Source organism: Telmatherina bonti, assembly GCF_933228915.1.
Source record: "Telmatherina bonti genome assembly, chromosome: 6".
In the NCBI taxonomy this organism is placed as follows: domain Eukaryota; kingdom Metazoa; phylum Chordata; class Actinopteri; order Atheriniformes; family Telmatherinidae; genus Telmatherina; species Telmatherina bonti.
In genome coordinates, this window is record NC_136624.1 from 11244644 (window position 1) to 11266977 (window position 22334).

Here is a 22334-nt window from a genome sequence, read left to right on the forward strand (position 1 = left end):
GCACGGATAATAAAAAGAAGCATATGCACTAATTATTTTTATTTTCTACAACTAAAACCAGAATAGAAGAAGAATTAAGCAGATTCTGAGATGCCAGTTTCTGTGAAGCAGGACAGAATGAAGCAGAGAACCAGCGCAACATGCTGCATGGAGGAAACCTGAAAGGAGCTCAGCTGGAGATGCTTTTAACCGCTCTGTGACTAAAGCAAACAATTTGCTGCAAACAGGTGACATTAACACACAGGAACACACAAAAACAAAACAAATAGAAGGAACAATCCAAATCTTTTTGGGAATAAAAAACTATGACCAGTCAGCCCAGAACATGATGAATGGGTCCGTTATCTTTTTTATGGCCATAATTTTAAAAAGAAAGGTTTATTCCAGAAAGCAGGTTCAACAAAGTCTGAGTTTGTAGTTCCAGATCAGCTGCTCTGAGTCAGGAACCGCCTTTACCTGGAGTCACCATGACAACTGTTGACAAAAACTGTATCAGTTATTTCATCCCATTAGAGCAAGAGGTTCTTATGCCAGCGTACCAGGAGGAATTAAGGAGAGAGATGCATCGTGGGATAAAAATGCTGCCTGAGTTAATGTGGAGGAACTTACTGAATGTTATTTATTCATTTTCTTAACCGCTGAGCCTAAGTAAGGGTCACAGGGAAGCTGGAGTCTATTCCAGCAGTCCTCGGGCGAGAGGTGGGGTACACCCTGGATGGGTCGCCAGTCCATCTGACTGAATATTTAACCTGATTAAAGCAGGAGCATGTGGGTTAAAATATTGGGGGTTGGAGTAAAATCTGTGTTTTATTTAGGCTCAGTCCAACGGGAAAAAAATAGAAAGTTAAGGCAGATTGTTCTGGATCATGATTGGACATCTTTCATTTCAGTTTCATGCTGGTTGATTTACAAAGAGAATATTTAGTGGCAGTTTCTACAGGCAGTAATTTAAACACCTAACAGAGGATGTTTTACCTGCACACGTCCCCCTGAAGTCCGTATTAATATGCCTGTGTATTTATTAGTACTCAGTACTCTGATTTTACCACATAGGATAGTTTAACACATTCTGAAGGAGACTGATCTCCTTCATCACAGGGGAGGAAGAGGATGGTGAGAAGATATCATCATTCCAAAGAGCGCAGCAGATTATTTTATGATTTAAAGGATGTGAGGATTTTCCTCATGATTCAACACACTTGTCTCTCTGAAATATTACAGGTAAGGGTCTGTGCACAGAAAGAAAAGTGCACAGCACTTTCGCAGGTCCACAGTGTGTCGTGTTAGACACGTAAAGCCGGAGAATGTGAGTGACGGTAATTCAGTTTGAGCAGGAATCAATCAGGAAAATGATGGATAATCTATAAGACAGTGCTCCTCATCGCATGCGCCTCACTGACTCTTGACTTGCAGCTCGTGAAGCAGCCGTTGGCTTTCTGAAAATGCGATCTAAACAAGTCATAATGATCCTCAATGCTGCAGTTCTCTCCACAAACAAGAGCTGCAGGCTGCTTGCAGAAACTCTGCTGTCCTAACAGCCATAACTGACCCTGTCAGAGTTGCCAGTTTTGGCTGATTTCAGCTGCACCGAACTCCGTCAAAGAGCTGCTCCGTCGGTAGCCAATAAGAATGCCATTACTGCGTGCAATATTTAGGATAACAACTCCTTGCTAAAAAGCTGAATGATACTGATTTGGCAGCGTAACAGGAATCGTAGTGTGGCTTTATTTGTTAGTTTTATTTTTGCAAAAGTTGCTCTCCTCTTGTCTTAACATATTGAGTGCAGCTCTTGTTGAATTAAAAGGGAGGATCACTGCTATAAGAGGTCAGAAAATCCTCCTTACGGAAATCATTGTCTTAATTCAACTTTTAAATGTCTGGGATCACGTTGCTACGGACAACCAGTGTCTGGTAGCAGCTTCTGGTGGAGAAGATGGATAGAAACTCAGGATTTCTTATGGTAAACCTGTCAGCGAGCAGGCTTACTTCATGGAGTTAGTTACCATGGTGACAGACTTGAGGTAAGACTTCAGGTAAGACCCCTACATTTACAGTTTCTACATCACCTGCTTTCTGGAACGGACCTGAACTGAGCTGGAAATGAAAACATTTACTGGGAATGCTCCAGTACTCCAGCAGTGAACACTGTGGTGTAAGACATTTCCTATGACAGAAAGCAGCTGTTGCACGGGGGGGGGGGGGGGGGGGGGGGGGGACCTAAGCTGGGCTGTAAGATACAAACATTTCACTTCAATGCAATGTTTCATCCTGACAGATTGTAAACAGGTTGTTTCTTTGTTTTGGCCACATCAGCGTACACAGGCACATTGCTGACAAGTTACCACGGTGACGCCCTTACAACTGCCAACAAGACGCACTACAAGTGACGTCACGAGTGTGACTCATACTGGGTGTTTGCATCTTGATATGGAGGGTCAGGGTGGGGTCCTTCCACTCACCCCCCTGCCGTTGGTCTCCACATAGCTGCACTTGAAGGCGCAGCTCAGAGTGTCTCTGTTGAGTTTCTGAAGCAGAGCGCTGCCACAACCAAAGAGGACATTCTCAGCACTCCAGCCTTCATCGCTCAGCTTCTTCAGAATCTGCACAAAACAGAGAGCAAGACGTCTGATTATTATATGGAAGCAACGCCAAACTGTATGTCGATGAAGGAGACTGCAGATAGGTCGGCGTGTTACATGGCACGCTGTAAGTCTACACAAGCGGATGTGCAGACCTGTGATGTGAAGTTTGTTTGGTTTTGGTACATCATGATGCCACACCGGGCTCCTCTCTGCTCTCTTTAATCTGGTTCTTCCTCTTAAAAGAGAGGTTTTCCTCTCCACATCTCCATATTTTGTTCCCTGGTGTATAGTAACAAATAATAACAACTTCGATTAATATGGATCCTATTAAGAATTTACTTCAATTAATACATGAATTCATAAAAAACAATGCAACATTTTTAATACAGTATTTTCCCCATCTACAGACATATGCAATGACATTTTTTGCATATTAGTGATATTTAGAATTTATCATTATTTATTTTAATGTATTCTACAAAATATTTATAAAATAGCATATAATCATAATTATATTCTGTAAATCTTCCATAGAATATAGCTTTTATTATTTTCTGTCCCTATTTATCGCAAAGGCAAACTTGCATAGTTACATTGTGTTTAATAGTATCGTATATTTATTTATTCTCCAGTGAGTGGAAACGTATTGAATGGCTCACTAACATCCACTGATGTGATTTATTTATAAAAATACCATCCTCATTAATGAATATCCAAGAAAAAAGTTTGTGAATATGTGTCCACTATAAAACCGCGATGCATGAAAGGGTGAAATTGTATCAGATCATCTATAAAAGTGCCTTTAGATTACTTTGTTGTGAATTGGTGCTGTACAAATAAAACTGAAATATTAAACAGATTTAATTTCTTTGACTTAATCAGCAACCACCACGATCCATTTTCTCTTTTAGGCCTTAGTTAAAAAAAGTAAACTGCTTATCATAGATGTATGATATCAGTTAAATGTGATATATGGTTGTTTCTGTCGCCTCCTCATACCTCAGATGGGCTGGTCAGAAAGACGACGCCTCTAAAATGTGTGATTGGAAGCTCAACAATGTTTCTCTGCTAAAGCTACAACTCTGCAGGTTCAGACGTATCCATGTACCTCATGACAACATTGGCCTCATGTTGATTTCTTTCCAAACTGATGATTGTACAACATCAGCTTGATGTAATTTAACCACAACCATTATTTGGAGTTTATTTGGGGCTTTTCTAAACTCAGCGCAGGGAAGAAAGCACTTTGTTAGAACAGAGAATGAAACAAAATGCAGCAAATGTCTAAAGAAGAGCTTTGGAAAATCCTTCAGGGAGCCTGGAAGATCATTTCTGTTAGTCTAAGAGGGTTCAGACTGATGAAAAATAAAGCTTCTCGGGTTTAAAAGTCAATGGAAATTAACTTTACTAATGTAACGTAAACAAGCAAATGGAGTCTAATAATGCTGCGTTAAAAATTGACTTTTTCTCTAATAATATAAGAAGTAAAGACCTTTCTTCGAGCTCAGAAGGCTTCAACAGGAGAAGAGAACCCCGACACTGTGAAATTTAATATACAGACATGGAAAAAACTAATAAACCACCCTTGTTTTGCAGAAAAAGATTTTAACTTTGGTTGTGACAGGCATTAAATAAGAGCATGAAATTTTGAAAAACAAAAGGTTTATTTATTTATTTTTTTTTTAATTTATTTATTTTATTTTAATTTATTTAAAATTAAATTAAAATATTTTATGTTTTTTAAAAAAAACAAATAGTTTACCAAGTGAAGTCACAGGAAAAATTAAGTTGGATGTCAGCTTGCAGAGAAAAGAGGAAAAAAAAGGGTGTCAAACATATGGCTCAGAGACCAGATCTAGATCCCAATCTGGCCAAAAGGATCAATTAAGAAAACAATATTAACTAATATTCTAATTATATAAACTACAATATGAACTAATATTTTAATAAAGATAATTCACAATTTTTCAACACGAGGGTTCATATTTTATGTTTACATTTAAAACATGTCAACAGGAGGGGCCTTGCATTACTTTCTTTATCTTGTGCATCTTCCTTAGAAATTCAACTGCAGTGTGTGAGTTAGTTCATATTATAATGTGAAATACTGGATATTTTATAACTCCAAAGCGGGGATTAAAAGTTGGTCAAAAAAAGCACTTGAAAAAAAGTCCATGCATGGAGGGACACAAAATGGCTGTTATACCTGCTGCATATGAAAACCAGTCTGGCCTTTAGAGGGCAGGAAAACCATCAAGGTAACCTTGACCAGCTTCTGAAATGCAAAGCTGAAGATGGCTTTTAGTTGGTGGTTATCTGCAAAAAGGTTGGCGCACACATCTTGGGATTGCCAAAATGAGCAGATCAATTTGATGATTTCATTAATTATCAGGAAAATTGCAGATGACATCCTTACCAGTGTGGCAGTATTCCATTATTATGGATGGCACAGGGGATGTTTCTGGTGTTGTGTGAAAACAACTTCTACAACAGGTGAAAACACGGATCATTTCAGAAGTTCTCTTGAGACTGAATTTGCCAATTTCGGGTCTCAGAGGTTGGGCATGTGATGGAGCTTTGAATATGGTTGCTGGAAAGTACTTATGTGTGTTACAACAAGCTTGCTCAGCCTCGTGCACTTGACTGTATACATGACCTCTGAACATTTGTCTGGTAAGATTTGCCAATAGGTGCACATGATGAGAAGACTGCAAGCAGGGCAGAGGGCTTGACTGCAACAGGGCTGTGTTGTACTGGGACTTCTGCTCGCTTTGTGATCAGTGAACTGGAGGTTCTCAACACGTCTCTCCAGGAAAAGACTCAGACAATGGCGGGCAAGCTGTCTGCAGTGTCTGTGGTCCAAAAAAGCTTGAAATTCAAAGGAAACACTGTGAGGTAGTCTTTAAGGAGTCAGAGGATATATGTGATAATCTATCTCTATAACCAGTCGTTCTACTTTGCATACCAGGCTTCTGCTTATGCACCTGGATCAGCTGTGGATTTTACTAAAGTAGAGTTCTATCAGGTCCTAGTCACAGTAGGTACACAGATTACTGATTGGGCTTTTCGACCAAAGAAGAACCGGTGCTGGTGCTAGAGTCAGTGCTTAGGTGGTTCAGCTTTGCTGCTAGCAAAGAACTGGTTTTGGTTTCGACCGAAAGCGTCTGGTCGGTGCTTCGTCATTGCCGGTCGGTCACCAAGAACAGAAATCAGGATCTGGAAATGTGGGTTTCTTTTGGGTTGTCCGATGCTCCTTTTTCTGGTCCCCAGAAATCTTCTGTAAAATTTGTTAACCTAATTTGTTGTAATATTATTATTGTTATTATGTCTGCATTACTCCATCATTCTACTTGATAAAATGATGACATATAAAGGATAATAGTATATTTATACAGGTATCAAAAAAATACTGGTTTGTTATTGTTTCACTAATGGATTACTATTGTTGTTATTGATATTATATCGCTTCATCACTGGGGTGGGATTATATATATATATATATATATATAAGCTTATGTTTCCACCCACTCCTTTTGGACGATTTGTCATGTTTTATTTGTCTTTTCTTTTTTTCTTAGATTTGTCATTATGTTTAAATAAACTTTCTAAACCAAAAAAAAGAAAAAAAATCTTTCAACACTCATATTTTGGCCAGGTAACCCCGCAACCAGCTGCTGATGCACACAATGTGAAGCGGTGCAACAAGCAAAGAGTTGGTGCCAGGATAGAACCGGTTTTGAGAACCAGGAACCGGTGCTTAGACAGTCAAAAGCCAAAGAACCGAGGTAAGTCTGGCTCTGAACCAGCTCAGTCGAAAAGCCCCATGAGAGGTTTAAACATGGAAAGAACTGGAAACCACACTCCTGACACCCACTGCTAATAATGCAGTAGTTCACAAATATCCTGAACTGAAAGAGGTCGACTCGAAAGTCCAAGAGGCCATGTTTAAAAATAAGTACAAGGTCAAGACAACTGCAGATGCTGCGCATGCTTTGAAAGAAATGCGCCTGAAGTCCGTGGCTGAGTAGGTAGAGACACAAGTGAGACTGTAGATGGTGGTGTCCATATCATCTACTGAGGCAGTTTTAGTGGGTTACACAGACTGAAAACATGGTTGTGCCCAACCATGACTCAGAAAGGGTTAATGGCCTTGCTGTGTATATTCACCAAGAGAAGCTCGACAGACTGAAGAAGTATGTTCATGGTAATAAAAGTATTGGTGTAAATTCTGTCATTTATGTAAATATGTTGTTGTACACTTCAGATTTTATACATAAATGTTTAATTTAAACATATTTTGTACAAGGCATGAAGTTTTGGTTGGACTTTCAGACATAAAAGCTTCACCATCATGGCCAGTGTTGATCACGTAGGTCTTTACGGACATTCATTTTTCATCCATGATTTCAGATAAGAAATGACTTTTTAGTGCAATCCATTGGTCCATTGACTTTTACTAAAATGAGCGCTAGTTAAAGCCCAAATTACAGAAAAAATAACTCATTGACTTAAAATCATTAGCTGACAGCTTGGCCCCCCCCCCTTCCAGTTTTATAAGCCCATCTGCACCCCTGCTAATATTTGTTTGTAAATATTGATCAATTCTATAACTTTTATGCATAAATATGTAGAATAAAAATACAAAATAAATTAGAATAAAAGATAATCAGAAAATGTAAAAATAAGTAACTGAGGCTAAATATTGATAAAGCTGCACTTATTTTTTTCCAGAAATGTCAGGCCGTTTCTGATGTTTTCTAACAGAATACTTCATTAGGTATTTTAGCAATTAGTTAGTAAGCATTAGTTATTTTACTTATCAAAATCACTCGAGCTAAAACAGTGTTGACCATGGCCCCTGAACTAAAATGACCCTCCAGCTTCAAAACAAGCACACAGCTCCTCACCTGATCCATCGAGCTGAGGTCAATGCCGTCCCCTTGGATGATCCTCAGGTAAGATGGCAGCACTTTGTATCCCATCGAGTTCAGAGTCGAGCCAAAACACTCCTCCAGAATCTTGATAACCTACAAGTTATGTAGAAAGTCAGGTATATGTTAATTAAGAGCAGTTTAATAAAACAAAACAGATTACTTCCCTTCACCAAAGACATTTTCGACACCTGCAGAGCCATCAGCATTGCTGGTGACACCTGCACACTTCCACTTCAGCCTCCTGAGAAAGGTGTTGGAGCCTCTCTACAGACTGCTGAACAGCTTCATCACCCCGGCTGTCAGGATACTGAACTCTGTTCAATACCCCTCCTCCCTCTCTGCCTCCCACCCTGGATCATCCTCAACCACTGTACTCAGTATTTCATCTGCTGCTGATCGACTCCAACCATCACATTATCGCTGTCATTTCAACTCCTGTCACCATGACTGGAACCGCACCAATACTATGCTGCACATTGTGTATTTTGTGTACATCACATTATATTATATTATATCATATTATATATTATGTGATATTGTAATATTATATCATATTATAAGTTATATTATATTATGCCATGTCATATCACATTATATCAGATTATATATTATGTATATTATATTGTGTATATTAAAGTATTTTCATTGAATTTCATTTTGCACAGTTATATTCCCTTTGTAATGCAAAGTCAACATACATACACACAGTACATATACAGACACAAATATGTTAGAAATTAGTTATCAATCCATAATTGCATGTTTTATTTGAGCCTTTTTCTTTTTCTTTTTTTCCTGATTTTTTACAGCTTTTATTTGTTTTTTTGTTTTTTTAAAACAACAGTAAATATATTAAAACCTTAAGGGGTTAACTTTGGTATTTTAGCCTTTATTTCTGATTCACCATTAACAGCAAAAAAGTCAATAAGAGGCTTTATTAGGATTCAGTTGCATTGGAGGAAAAACTGACTGGAAAAGCAGAGACAGCAGGAGAAAAGCTGCTGGACATCAGGCAGAAAGCAAATATCTACTGATCAATAAGAATATATTCATTCTTGTTTCTTAACCGTTTGTTCCATATCAGGGTTGCAGGGAAGCTGGAGTCTCCCAGCAATCATTGGGTGAGAGGCAGGGTACACCCCTGGACAGGTCGCCAGTCCATCACAAGTCCAATAGGAACTTTTTATAATTTAATACTAAATGCTTCTAGAAAATATGTATTTTGGTCACATCACCAAGCTTAACCGTGACTGTTATGTAAAGGTTGGTTAAATCCTGAAAACTTTCCACACAGACAGACCGGATGAACATGCAGCAGCAGGATGAGGCAGGTTGTTTTTCTGCCACTGCTGAATGAAGAGGACTGCCACTGCCTTCTCTTCGCTGAACCCAGTTTAATGGACCATTGTGTCCTGCTCTGTGACATTTCTGAACTGTGACAAGTCTGGGATGCTGGGAGCTTGTTAGTGCATTACATGGACGACATGAATGCCTCTGGAGACGCTGTTGATTCAAATGACATTTATAGATTTACGTAGAAATGCAGATTGTTCAGACAGGCTTTAATAAACTCATTTAAACAATGTCACACCGATGCTACGTGTAAAACACAATTCCAAGCATTTTTTTTTTTCCTACTTTTGTTGTTTCAATCCTGCCTAACATCAAGACCTCTTTTTTCAGCACAGCCTTAGTTGAGGCTAAAATGATGTAACGTGAACGTATCGATAGATATCGCAGCATAAAGAAGAAACAGAATAAATTGCAGACAGAAGATTGCAGAAATAACACACAGATCAGCAGTGACCAAGCTTCATCTGCACATCATTCTCTCAAGTCTTAGCTTTCAGAAGAAAAAATGTTGGTTTTGAAACAAAATCACAGCAGAAAATATTTATACTTCTACACTTTTTCCCTCCAGTTGTTTTTTTTTTTTATATTTTTTTTTGCCATTTACAGTTAATTAAACCAGTTGTCGTCAAACTGGGACATCCATGGCATCACAAGGTCATTTTATAGGGTCGCCTGATAATGGTTATGAAAATGATATACCGTAGCCTACATTTATAAAATAAGTTATGGATTTTTACCAGGGTTGTCAAAATTTAACCATTAATACAGAGACAAATCTGTGAAATTGAACACACTGTCACATTAACACAAAGTTATACAAGCTTTTTAGAGATCTGAATTTGACATTATTTAAGCACATGAAGCTGATGAGCCACCAAAAACCACTTTATCCTCTTCTTTTCAGAAGGTTCTTCCAGTTTTCCAACATTAACTTTATATGACGGCTGCAAGACGATCTGATAGATCCCACAACTAACAGCTCAGTCACCCTGCGGTGGTGGGGTCACAAACCCCAACCTATGTTATTTTTGGAGTTGTAGCTCAAAAACTTTGAGAGCCATGGAATTATACTCCCATTTCCCTACTATCCTCCACATTTTTGGCTCCCTTGTGCATCAAAATCATCTTCCAGGCTTCATTCCAGCCATCCGGACCATTAATTTTCTTCCTTTCAGACACACACAGAGCCTTCTGCTCACTTGATCCTTCGCTGCTTTTGACTGGACATTAGTATGGAGTTTAAGAGTTAAAAATCAGGAAAAATGAAACAAATGAGACTCAAACTGATGGGAAGGTCAAATCCAAAATGGCCTTCTCAGGACAGTTAGGTTCCCAGTCTCATTAATTACCTCAATGAGGGTCTCAGCAGGGTCCCCAGAGTCTGGCCGGATCACCAGACAGGAGTCCTCACTGCGCTCCATCACTCGCTCCTTCAGCTTCTCCCCCCAGATGTGTTTACAGGCGTTAAAGATGTTGTAGCTGTCGCTGACCACCGACACCGGCCCCGGAAACTGCTCAAGGATTCGCTCAAACGCATCCTTCTCCCTGCTCCTGCCCCACGAGATGATGGTGCTGGATGAAAGGAAGCAGAGGGCAGCAGTCAACACGGATTTAGTTTTGTACTCTATTTATAAATCTCAGTGTGCATCTATCATAAACCTGTGCTCGGCTGCCGGGATGGAGAAGCCAGCCATTGGACAGCCATAATATCGCTGAGCCATCAGAACTCCAGCTACGGTGTCGGTGCTGCAGAAATTAACCAGGTGAGCTGCTCCACCCAGCGCTGCAGACTGGAGATTAGAACAGAAAATGATCAGACACTCTGGATCACACCTGGCCAGCATCGAAAGACGGCAAGTCTTCCTGACCTCCTGAGAGGAGACTCCTCTGTAGCCAAAGTCATGCAGTTTCAGGTCCAGGCCCTCCAGATTCCCCGAGGTAGCTTTCAGGTGTTTGGCCAGGATCTTCTTAAACTCCCTGGACATGGTGGCGACTGTGATGGGATACCACATCTGGACGAGCATGGTCTGCAGCCGACAGGGAGAGGTTTGACTCAGAAGTAAAAGTAAAGAAGGTGTCAGAAAGCATGTGCACATGCAGACTGAAATCCTGGACGCTGGAACTAATTTTCTCTTAAAACTTCTCTCAAAACTGGAAGTAGCTTCCAGTGTACATGAAATGTATCTTCTGGTGAGATTTCTGGAAAACGGATGGAAACTTGCGCAGATCACTCTGTATCCAGATCAAAAATGATTTTTTTCTTTTAGTGCAACTGTTTTTGTGATAAGTTTATATTTTGCATGTTGGTCTTCTGGCTTTTCCTGCTAGTATAGTGTCATGTCAGCTTAGTGGGCTGGGAATGCAGGTGTATGACACTTAAATAAAAGCAATAAATCAATCAACACATTAAATGTGAAAGTCATCAAACAATAGTTATTTTATTTTAGTGATAATTGTGGTTCCTCTCCATGTCTTTTAGCAGCGTTTCCCCTATGCTGATCATGGTGAACATTTGGGGTGGGAAAAACGAATTATAAAAAAAATAAATAAATAAAAAAATAAAAATCAAAAATCGGGATTGTTTTGCTTTACAATTTTAAAACTCAATTGTTTTTTGTCAAAGAATTTGAATTAATTTATTTTAAAATCATAAAAAAAACCAAAACATCCACTATAATTTTTTATGTCATTTTTATTATTTTTATTGATCTTTTAATTTTCATTCTTGGGCGTTACAGCAGCAGAATGACGGTCTGGCTATTGTGGTTTTTTTTCTAATTGAAATGGGAAAAAAATGTCAAGCAAAAAAGAAAAAAAAAAGTTTTATTCATTTCTTTGTTTTTAATCTACAAAAATCAGCAATATCAAAGAATTGTGAGAATTGCAATTTAAATCAAATTGGCACCCAAAACAAAACAAACAAACAAAAAAAAAAAAAAATTCGGTATTGAATGGAATCGGGATAAAAGCATAGCGACACAGCTCTAATGAACATCCAGTTTTAGTTGTACGTAAAATGAAAATGTGATGCAATTTAAAATAAATCTTAATAAAATATTGTATTAAAACTTCATTTTAAAGTTTAAATAACCTTTAAAAGTCTTTGAAAGAAACAAACAAAAAAAAAATACAGCTATATTCGTTTATGGTTTTTTTTCTCCTCAGCTTGTCTGTATTTTTATACGTGCTCCGGATGATTGTCAGCTTTGTTTTTCTTTGTAGATACTGTGGGCGGTTTCCAGTGTCCTTACAGGTGTTGCAACTGTTGCAACTGAACAGTTAATACTGCTGGTTTCTATATGGTGTAAACTTGTCTGCTTTTTCTTCCATTCACTCCCTTTATCCTCTTCTGATTACTGTCCTTTCGCCCACCCTCCTTTGTCAGGTCTAGTTTTAATACATAAATCCAGCTACAGACTGATATAAAAATAAAGAACAATACTTAAGTATTAGGAGAAGCCTTGAATCCATAAAGTTCCTCTTGGCCAAGTGAATTTTCAGCACAAGAAGTCAGATCCTCATTCTGTACGCTACAATGCTGGACATGACCAGTTAAAAAAGGCAATAATTTCCTGAATTACTTGCTTTTATAATTGAGATAGGGAGTGTCATTCAGCAAAGGACCCACTGACTCTGATTAGGGCCATATGTCCTGTTACTCTGGATATATTCATTTGGTTTGCACAAGATATAATCAAACATACATTTCTCTAGTAAAGCAGGTTTAACTGACCAACTCACATTAGATCAAGTCAGTACATGTGACATATGCCCCACATCTGCTGCAAAATGGCTTCATATCTGAACCAAGTGTCATTTAATAAATTTAATAAAATAAAAAAAGAAAGATAATGATTCTGGTATTTGTTCTGTGCCTAAAGGATTTAAAAAAAAAAAAACCTCAAATAGCCACATTTCCAATAGAGAAACAATTTGGCTTTTGATTTTTCCAGCTTGTCAAAGTCATTCTTTTGGCAGCCAGGAAGGCGAAGCCAACTGCCGTCCGTTCTCATCAAAACAAGCACTGATTTCATTTGTTGGTGGTTCAGTCAGTTTAGGAGAGTTACTGCTTGAGTTTCTGTCTTGGTTTCGGGTGGTTATTTGCATTGCTTGTGTCAGACTGTCGTTAGCACTTTTATCTACAATCGAACAATAGTCGAGTGCACAGGTCATGCTCACTGTTTACGGCTCAGGACAAGCAGAAAGAGGCAGTGACTTTCAGCAAAATCCTGTATAAAAAAAGACATTACTGCGGTGGTTCAGTCAGTCAAAACCATCCTATTCCTTCTGAGATCCTGAGAGCATTTTGCCTACAATCAAATCTGCAGTAACCCATATTATCAGCTCCTTTCTTATATCTAGTGTCGTTCCTTCTGCAGTAAAACAAGCTTGTTTTACCCCGCTGCTGAAGAAACCCACACTCAAACCAGCCCAGGTGGAAAACCACCAGCCGGTCTCACTGCTTTGGTTCATGTCAAAACTACTAGAATGTGGCGTCTTCAGTCACAGTTCCTCCATGACAACAACCTGTTTGATTCTTATTATTCTGGGTTTAAGCAAGGCCACTCTACTGAAACTGCTCTCCTGTCAGTTGCTGATTGGCCAATCCTCAGTCCTTATTCTGCTGGACCTGTCCACTGCCTTTGACACAGTCAACCACCAGATTCTCCTCTCCACACTCTCGGAGCTTGGTTTATCAGGATCTGTCTTATGGTTCACATCCTACCTGACGGGAAGATCCATTAGAGTATCCTGGTGAGAAAATGTGTCCAGATTGCAATGGTTGAAAACCAGGGGTGCCTCAGGGATTGGTGCTTGGTCCTTTTCTCTTTTCAATAAACACCTCCTCACCCGGTGGCTTCATTAGCTCTCATGGCTTCTCTTACCACCTCTATGCAGATGACACTTAGCTTTTCCTTCCCACTGACAACACAACCGTTTCACTGAGTATCAGCTTGCCTTGCTGATATCTCCACATGGATCACTACCTTATTCTAAATCTGTCTACGACCGAGCTTATTGTCTGTCCCATCAATACTTCCTTACCTCCACATATAAGTGTGCAGTTCAATTCCATCCCACTTATCCCTACATCTTTTACCCAGAATCTTGATGTCAGTAGTCAACCAGCTGACCTTTAAGATTCACTCAGCTGCCCAGTCTTGCCAATTTGCTTTCTACAACTTCAGGACAATCAGGCACAATCTGGCAGAACACACAACAGCTCTTGGTTCAGGCTAAACTCTGTCAAATCTGCTGAATCCTTATTTACTTTTGGGAGCAGGCTAAAAACTCAGATTTTCAAAGGAGTATTTCCACACTTAGCTTACCTCTTCTACACGTCAGAATAAGTTATAAGAGTTGTCCAGCTTTTTGACACAGCTCAGAACTGAATAAGCTGCATCATTTTTACGCTTAAGACAATATTGTGTGATAACATCATGTTCTTGTAGTTAAACAAAGGTACTGTTGTAGAGGGGAAATGAAAATCAAAGAATTGCACTTCCTCTAGTGCTACATGGCAGCACCTGTGTTCAACTAGACTCACAGCAGCCTGAAGTATCACTTAATTAAATGACAATAGCATAGCATAGCAAATTATTGAATTTCCCATTGGGGATTAATAAAGTATTTTTCATTTCATTAATTTCATTTCATAGCATAGTTCTGTGACTAACAGATACATTGACAGGCACGGGGCAATGTTTGCATGATTTCTCAAACTAACTTACAGACTTCTGTCTTTTATGCCAACTAAGATTTGAAGCATTTAGGTTTTTGTATTTTTGTCCAGAAGAAGTTCTGTACGCTCCAAGAAGAATTTTAGGAAGTATTACGCTACCATCTACTAGTTTGGAAGTTGTTTTAATGTCACATCAAATGTTTCCCCACTCTGCAGAAGTGAATTTGACCTGATTTGGGGTTTTGGCAAGAATGAAACAGCAACTGATATAAACCGGAGACAGTTTCTCTATTTGATGACAAAAGAAAATCTTTTTTTTTTGTTGGTTTTTTTTTTTTTTTTTTTTTTTTTTTTTTTTTAAAAATCAAACTATTGTTTAGAAAACTTGGAAATAATTTTAGTGGGGTGTTGTAGGAAACTGTTCATGTCTTTTTCTAAGTTCTTCAAAGAGCAGAATCTATTTTCTACAATTTAGGACATTTCTGTCGTATTGTGATTGCTCCTTACTGTATTGACCAGTGGACTCCCCGCAGCTTTAGAAAGCATTTTTATACCATATGAGGATGGATGGAGGAGGACGGAAGAACTGAACTAGAAGTTTCATTCTTTTATGAATTTCCTCACTTATGCCACATGAGGAGAACACAACTGTTAAACTGCAGGTTGAGGCGTTAGCTGCGTTTCCAACAAGCTGTCTGTGCTTTGTCACGTCATTTGGAACAAAGCAGCTGCTGTTAGTCAGTGCTTGCTTTTATTCTTTTATTGTATTCTACCTCCTTCCCGACACGGTTTGGTTATGCTTGTAAAAATAACAGGAACTTCCATCATGGAAGTAATCACAAAGGAAAAGCCTTTCTGAGTTTACCTCAATGTAGCTGGTGAGCCAGTAGAAGCTTGAGTCTGTGTTTTCCACGGTGAAGAGCACATTGCCTCTTGGAATGATCCTGCCCTCAGGCACAGCCTTAATCCGGATCGGAAGACGACCATCGTGTTTCTGGCGCGAGAAAAACAGCGTTTCCTTCAGTCTACGTACGTTTCCCTGACAAACTCTGCACAGACTGGTGAGTGAAAGCATTTCTGCATACCTCCAGGATCTTCCTCCAGCCATCCTCATCAAACACCGCCTGTTTGAAGTGCATTTGGTAGAAGAGTTTGGCTTCCTGAATCTTCTCTTCTGTGACAACTGGCCCTGCAGAAACCACAAAACCATTACAGCTAATTATAATTACATGAATTCCTCACCGTTCCTGAAGATGATGATCCAGGCAGGTGAACTTTCACACATCAAGCAGTCATGAAATGATTATGTTACATCCACACCTCTACTTGTTAATTCCTTCCCAAGATCACAGAACATACCTGTTAGGTACTCCTTGAGCAGATATTGAAGACCAAAGAACACCACCTCACTGAGAGGGGAGCCTTTCTTCTGCCTGCACTCAAAGTAGGAGTAGACTTTGCTGACATTTGGAGGATACTGTTTGTAATGTGTGATCTGTAAGACATGAAAAATTCTGTGGTTAATGCACATGCAAAGCCGGAGAACCAAAATGAAACATAACTGTGATGATAGTTTCTACATGACAGCTTGTTTTATTTTGAAGTTGGAAAACGGAACCTTATTTTGAAACAGGAAGCTGACTCTAAGATTCTCATCTGCAGCAGCAATACAGAAAACGTGCAAACTATCACTGAGGTGCCTGGATCTGGAATAGGACTGAAGAAAAGGGGAATACATAAAGTACCAGCCATCTCCAGGGAAGCTACTGGTGGGAAAACAGTTTTATGTTTGAATGTTATTAGTTCAGAGGCTTGGTGCTAAATGTAAAGAAATTATTAGGATACAGTTAACTGCTTTTTCTTTCTTGTGCTAGCTTCAAGATGCAACATCATGTGGCACGGCACGCAACGGTTTTTGATGAGGACTAGCAGGAGAAATCATATTTCATCAGTTTTAGCCTCTCTACACTGGCTCCCTGTTAAATTCGGGATAAAGTTTAAAATTCTTCTCCTCACATATAAAGCTCTCCATGACCAAGCTCCATTGTACAGAAAAGATATCTATATCTTCTATATATTCCAAATAGAGCACTTTGCTCTCAGACTGCAGGTTTACTGGTGGTTCCCAGAGTCTCAAAGAGTACTATGGGAGGAAGGGCCTTTAACTATCAGACTCCTCTCTTATGGAACCAGCTCCCACCGTGGGTTCAGGAGGCAGACTCCCTCCACACCTTTAAGATGGAGCTGAAAACCTTCCTTTTCCATGATTCTTATAGTTAGGATATGAGCATCTCCTGCGTTGGAGTCTGCATGTACGGGACCCAACTGTCCAGGTTATGCTCTTTGCTCTTATAGTTATGGGTAGTCTAGCCAACCTTTACTTATGTAGCAATGGGGATGTTACCTGATGCACTGAGAAGTACCTCACTCTATTACTCTAATGTATTAATGTATAAATATTTGCCAGTATTGCCGTCTCTAACTTATTTCTCCTTTTTTCCGCAGGTCTTCCTGAATAAGTGCAGTTTTACATGTTGATCCGTCTTTCCTGTCGTCTCCTCCCCAACCAGTCGAGACAGATGGCTGCCCTCTCTGAGCCGAGTTCTGATGGAGGTTTTCTTCCTGTTAAAGGGGAGTTTTTTCCTTCCCACTGTCGCCGCGTGCAGCTCAGGATGGGGGATTGGATCGAAGTCATGATTCGATGCAATCAGTTGGTTTCTATTATAGGATATGTATGAATTGGCTAGAAATGATGTGTATGTTGATTTGTGTATGTAAAGTGCCCTGTGACAACATTGTTGTGAAATGGCGCTATACAAATAAAGTTTAATTGAATGCAGACTTGTTAATATTGATGCTTATAACTTTATTTGAACATATTTTCTGTATGTTATATCTATAGATAACTTTAGTCATTTTTATATTTGTGTTTTCTTTTGCACTGTAAAGGTTTTCAACCTGAGGCCATAGTGGTCATAAGTAAACGGAGGAAAAGAAAATTAAGAAAGTCGTTGTCTGAGTTGACTCTCCCTAACCTGTAGTTGGCCAAGTCCTTTTCAAGTTTGGGAAGACTTTATGTTAAATCTCACGAAAACTTGACAATCACAAATCTAAATCCTGACTGGAGCCTTTAGATTAGAATGGAGCTTTGCAACACAAACCAGACATAATGCAGCTGCTCCACACAATCTGAAGAAGAACTCTTCTCTGACTGAACCCTAAACAGCTGAAGGCTTCATTTTTATTTACAGAATGTAAGATGCATTATGTCTTCTGGTTTCCTCTGCGACGTAAGAAACAGTTTCTTAGACAATCATATTTACCTCTTCTAGATGACAGTCCCATGTAAAGGCGGCAGCAAGATGCAGTACTGATGTTGGCAGATACGAGGAAGGAGCAATCCTAACATGTAGCATACCAATATGATGAGGAGAAACTCAGCTAGAAGAGTCCACCAAGCACTGGCATTCAAAACAAAACTGTCCAAACCCTAAGCAATTTATATGGGAATGTAACAAAAACATGAGAACATGACTGTCCACTTTAGAGCTTCTGCTACTGTCAAGGTGCCATATGAACCTTGACAGAGACTGTATCAACAATATGACACGCCACACAAACCTCATGGGCAGATTCAGACAGTCAGAAGCTAGTAATGACCAGTCTAACCACCATCTTTTCATTCAGCTTTATTCATTTACACTGACAGACTGGATCTTCTTCCTTTCCATTAAATCCCTGTTCGCTGCTACATGTCAGCTTCCTCCGCTGCTCCATCACTGCTTGACATCATGTCTAGCAAACTTATGCAGCAACTATTGCATGAGTTTTTATTATTTACTTCAACAAGCTGAAAGCTCCACAGCTGTCCATAGAACCACCATCAGCTGGAGACGCCACAGAGAGTCTTTATGGAAGACTGTACAGAAGTAAGACGCTGCTGATAGAAAGGTTCACTGAAACGAGGCTTTTCCAGGCATTTTCCTGTTTGTGTTGTGCAGTAAACCTGGTAACCCTGCTGGGTTTCAGATGAGCTCATCACAACGGACAAAATCAGTCTCCATTATGCAATTGTGATGACAGACACAGTGGAGGAATCCTCCTGGCTGCGCTGCTGCTTTGGACTTGTTTTCAGGGGTCGTTGGAGCTAATGAAAAGACCAGTTGGTTGACATGGAGACCTTTGCCATTTGGCTGGAGGGAAAACCTTTATCGGACATGTAACAGTGACATTTGACATTTGGTTGGAGCCCAGCACAGCTCCTGTATATGCCAGCAAAGCCTGCCCAGAAAAAACACACACACACACACGCACACGCACACACACACACGCACACACACACACACACGCACACACACACACGCCAGTACTGGAAACCAGAAGTTCTCAACCTTTTTGACCCTGGGATCCAACTTTTCCAGTACAAAATAAGGGTGGGAAATCGAATAGAAAAAAGGAAAAAAAATTAAATAATTTTAAATGTCACAATTTTAAAACAGATTTTTTTAGTTTAATAAAACAAACTTTTTTTTTTTTTTTAAAATAAATAGTCCATTATAAAATTGTTGTCATTTTATTGTTTTTTTTTTTTTTTTTTTGTTTTTCTTTTTATAAACTTGTCTTTGTTGGGCATTATAGCAGCACAATAATGGTCTGGCTACTGTGCTTTTTTTAATGAATAAAAATGACTACTAGTGTACATTTTTTTTGTTTTTAGTCACCAAAAATCAGCAATATCAAAGAATAGTCAGAATCACAATTTAAATCAAATCGCACCCAAAAAAAATCTAAAATCGAATCAAAACAAAAAAGCACATCATCACAGCCCAACTACAAAGCAATCCAGGGCCTGTTCAGATATTTACACTGCACTGCTATCAAATCAGTGACTTCATATGGAAGTAATGATTGTGGCAATCACATGGAAATAAGTGTTCAATAAGTCACTGATTACAACCACATTCAATATTTCACCTGCATTAATAAAAATGTAACTCATCAATGCCAGTAAACAGAAAATGATACATGGAAATGTGAGCCAGGCAACAGCAAGATGTTGTGATAAAGCAGCAAAGTGACATGGAGTGTAACAAAAAAAAACTATGTTATTTATGTTGAAACTGTTTCACTAACTACAGTACTTTCTGTGTAGTTTGTAACTGTGTGCAGAAGGGAATAACAGTATAGCACAGACACGGGATCAGCAGACACACCTCTTATATTTATTAGATCAGGGCTGTGCTGAAATATGAAAAAATTATTACGGTTTCTTTAACCTTCAAATATTGTTGTAATCAGATACTGCAGAGTACAGATATTTATATTCAACACTGCATACAAATCCAGCATGTATCATATTCCCTACATCTGTAGGGTCTCTTCTGAGGTAGAACTTAGGGTGAATGTGCAGCAACATGAATACAGCACAAGGCATCGTCACAGGAAGCTTTAGAAAAAGAAAAAAAGCCTCCCACGCATGAGACTCAGCATTTCCACTGAATTTCAGTCCATCAGCACCTTGGCTGTGGCACCAGATGGACAGACACTGCAAAAACAGACTATTCACAGAGTTGCCTCTAAACATCACAGTTGGACCCCCCTTTTCCTTTAGGACTACCTTAATTCTTGGTGTCATTGATAAAACAATGTGTTGGAAACATTCTGCACAGATTTTTGCTTGAAGATGAAATGATTTCATTTCATTTATTCAGATCTCCATTGGCTGTTAAAAACAGCTGGTCTTCCTTGTAGTCTATCCAGCATACTGCCATATAAAATATTCATGCTATTTTACAATGATCAGTGAATAATTTTAATTAAGTAAAGACACAAACACACAAAAACAACCACACAACTAAACCAAACAAACAACAACAAAAAAAAAAAACCCAAAACAGGACCCAGTTCATATTAACATTATTTCCATAATAACTATGCATTGTTCTGTGATCAAATGCCTTTTTTAAATAACTGTAAAAAGATTTTTTGTTTTCGTAAATAATGTTTTCAGGCAGTGTACAATATGGTTTTCCTTTGCATTATTTATTTTTACTTTAGTGTAGTATGAGCCTTCCCTTCGTAGCAGGTCTGGACTGGTTTAATATAATACTAGGGGTGGGAAAATCAAAAAATCAAAAATCGGGATTTTTTGCTTCACAATTTTGAAATCGATTTTTTTTTAACAAAAAAGAAATTGATTTATTTTTAAATAATCCAATATAAAATTTTTTGTAATTTTTATTGTTTTTATTGATCTTTTTACTTGCCTTCTTGGGCATTAAAGCAGCAGAATGATGGTCTGGCTACTGTGTTGTCCCCCCCCCCCCCCCCCCCCCCCTTCATTGAAATTAGGAAAAATAAAGAGGGGGGGAAAAAAAAAAAAAAAAAAAAAAAAGTTTTATACTTTTTTTTAATTTTGTTTTGTTTTTAATCTACAAAAATTAGCAATATCGAAAAATTGTGAGAATCACGATTTTAATAGAATCGACACCCAAAAAATCTGAATCGAATTGGGACAAAAGCATAGTGTCACAGCCCTATTAATACTCTGGGCAATTTAGTGATAGTTATATTCTGTGTTAAAATGAGCAATGATGCAGTGAATCTCTCTTTTACTTTTAACCAGAACAGACAGTTATGCATCCAGTTTACATTACTTCTGTATGAGCATCGCATAACACATCTGGCTGCTTTGCTTTTTGCATAACATGACAAAGTTGCTGCAGATTTGTCAGCTGCACATCCATGAGGAGAATCTCCAGTTCCTCCACGTCCCAGAAGTGCTCTATTACACCTTACACTGAACTCTATGTGGCATGGATTCATGGTGTGGGTCAGATTATATGTTTTTATCATTATGAATTCCTCACCTAAGAAAACACATTACAAGAGACTGAAATGATAGTTTGTAAATGACAGAACAGATACACCAATGAGAGTTTTACATGTTTAATTTGGCTTAACAACATCCCAGTAACGTTTCCCCATGGACCAGTATCCTAAATGTGATAATAGGTGGACAGGTAGGGAAACACTGGAACAATGTGAGCAGATACAGTTTATGTTTTAGTGGAGTTGTGGAGCTAAAACACGACACGTTTAGAAATGCAAATGTTTGTTGATGTTTACAGAAACACAAACGTGTGTAGCTGGAGTTGTGGAGACGGATTGAGCTCTGATTAAAGCTCTGACTTATTTTTTTTCCCCCAGATCTAAAGCAACTACAGCAAACCATTATTTCACTTTCAGTTTTTAAAAGTCATTATTTATAAGTGCGATGTAACACCGTTGTGTCCACGTCACATCTGACTGCAGCTCTGAATATCTCTGTGTGTATGTTAAACAGGAAAAGAACATGCTAAATTAGGGGGTTTCTGCAGAAAACACAAGCACTCACCTTGTAAGAATCCGTGGCGAGCAAGAAATTGAAGTCCTGCGCCGCCATTGTTGTTGTGGGTGAATGAATGAACGTAAACGTCACGTCAGTCTCCGTACGCTTCACGCAACTTGTAACCGAAAAAACACAGCGAGAAAAAGGAGTTAAAGGAGACAAGCCCAGGCCCGAAAAAACGAGAAAAATTAACCTTAAAATTGAATAAATAAAATCCTAGCTGTGCTTTTTAAGAAGAACGCTGTTCCTGTGGTTCAACACTGGTAAAGTAGCAGCGATGGGACTCATTTTGTAGGTTACGAGGGGGGCGGGTTCGTGTTCGGCCACGCGCACGTCCGCAACGGACGTGCTACGTTCACGCGCACGTGTGATTTTCATAAACTACAGCAGTG

The 22334-nt window shown here is 38.9% G+C and overlaps 1 protein-coding gene across 1 annotated transcript in view; it reads right to left on the bottom strand.

Annotated features, from left to right (window-relative positions):
- nampt2 (nicotinamide phosphoribosyltransferase 2) overlaps window positions 1–22000 on the bottom strand; it is a 29161-nt gene extending 7161 nt beyond the window's left edge. The window contains exons 1-9 of the mRNA XM_079242879.1: window positions 21949–22000; window positions 15912–16047; window positions 15638–15741; window positions 15418–15546; window positions 10738–10896; window positions 10529–10659; window positions 10219–10441; window positions 7490–7609; window positions 2460–2600 (exon numbers count right to left, since the gene is read on the bottom strand). Of these exons, the coding sequence (XP_079099005.1) occupies window positions 2460–2600; window positions 7490–7609; window positions 10219–10441; window positions 10529–10659; window positions 10738–10896; window positions 15418–15546; window positions 15638–15741; window positions 15912–16047; window positions 21949–21996 (1191 nt within the window). The 5' untranslated portion in view covers window positions 21997–22000. The remainder of the gene's footprint in view (window positions 1–2459; window positions 2601–7489; window positions 7610–10218; window positions 10442–10528; window positions 10660–10737; window positions 10897–15417; window positions 15547–15637; window positions 15742–15911; window positions 16048–21948) is intronic.
- Window positions 22001–22334: the final 334 nt, after the last annotated feature.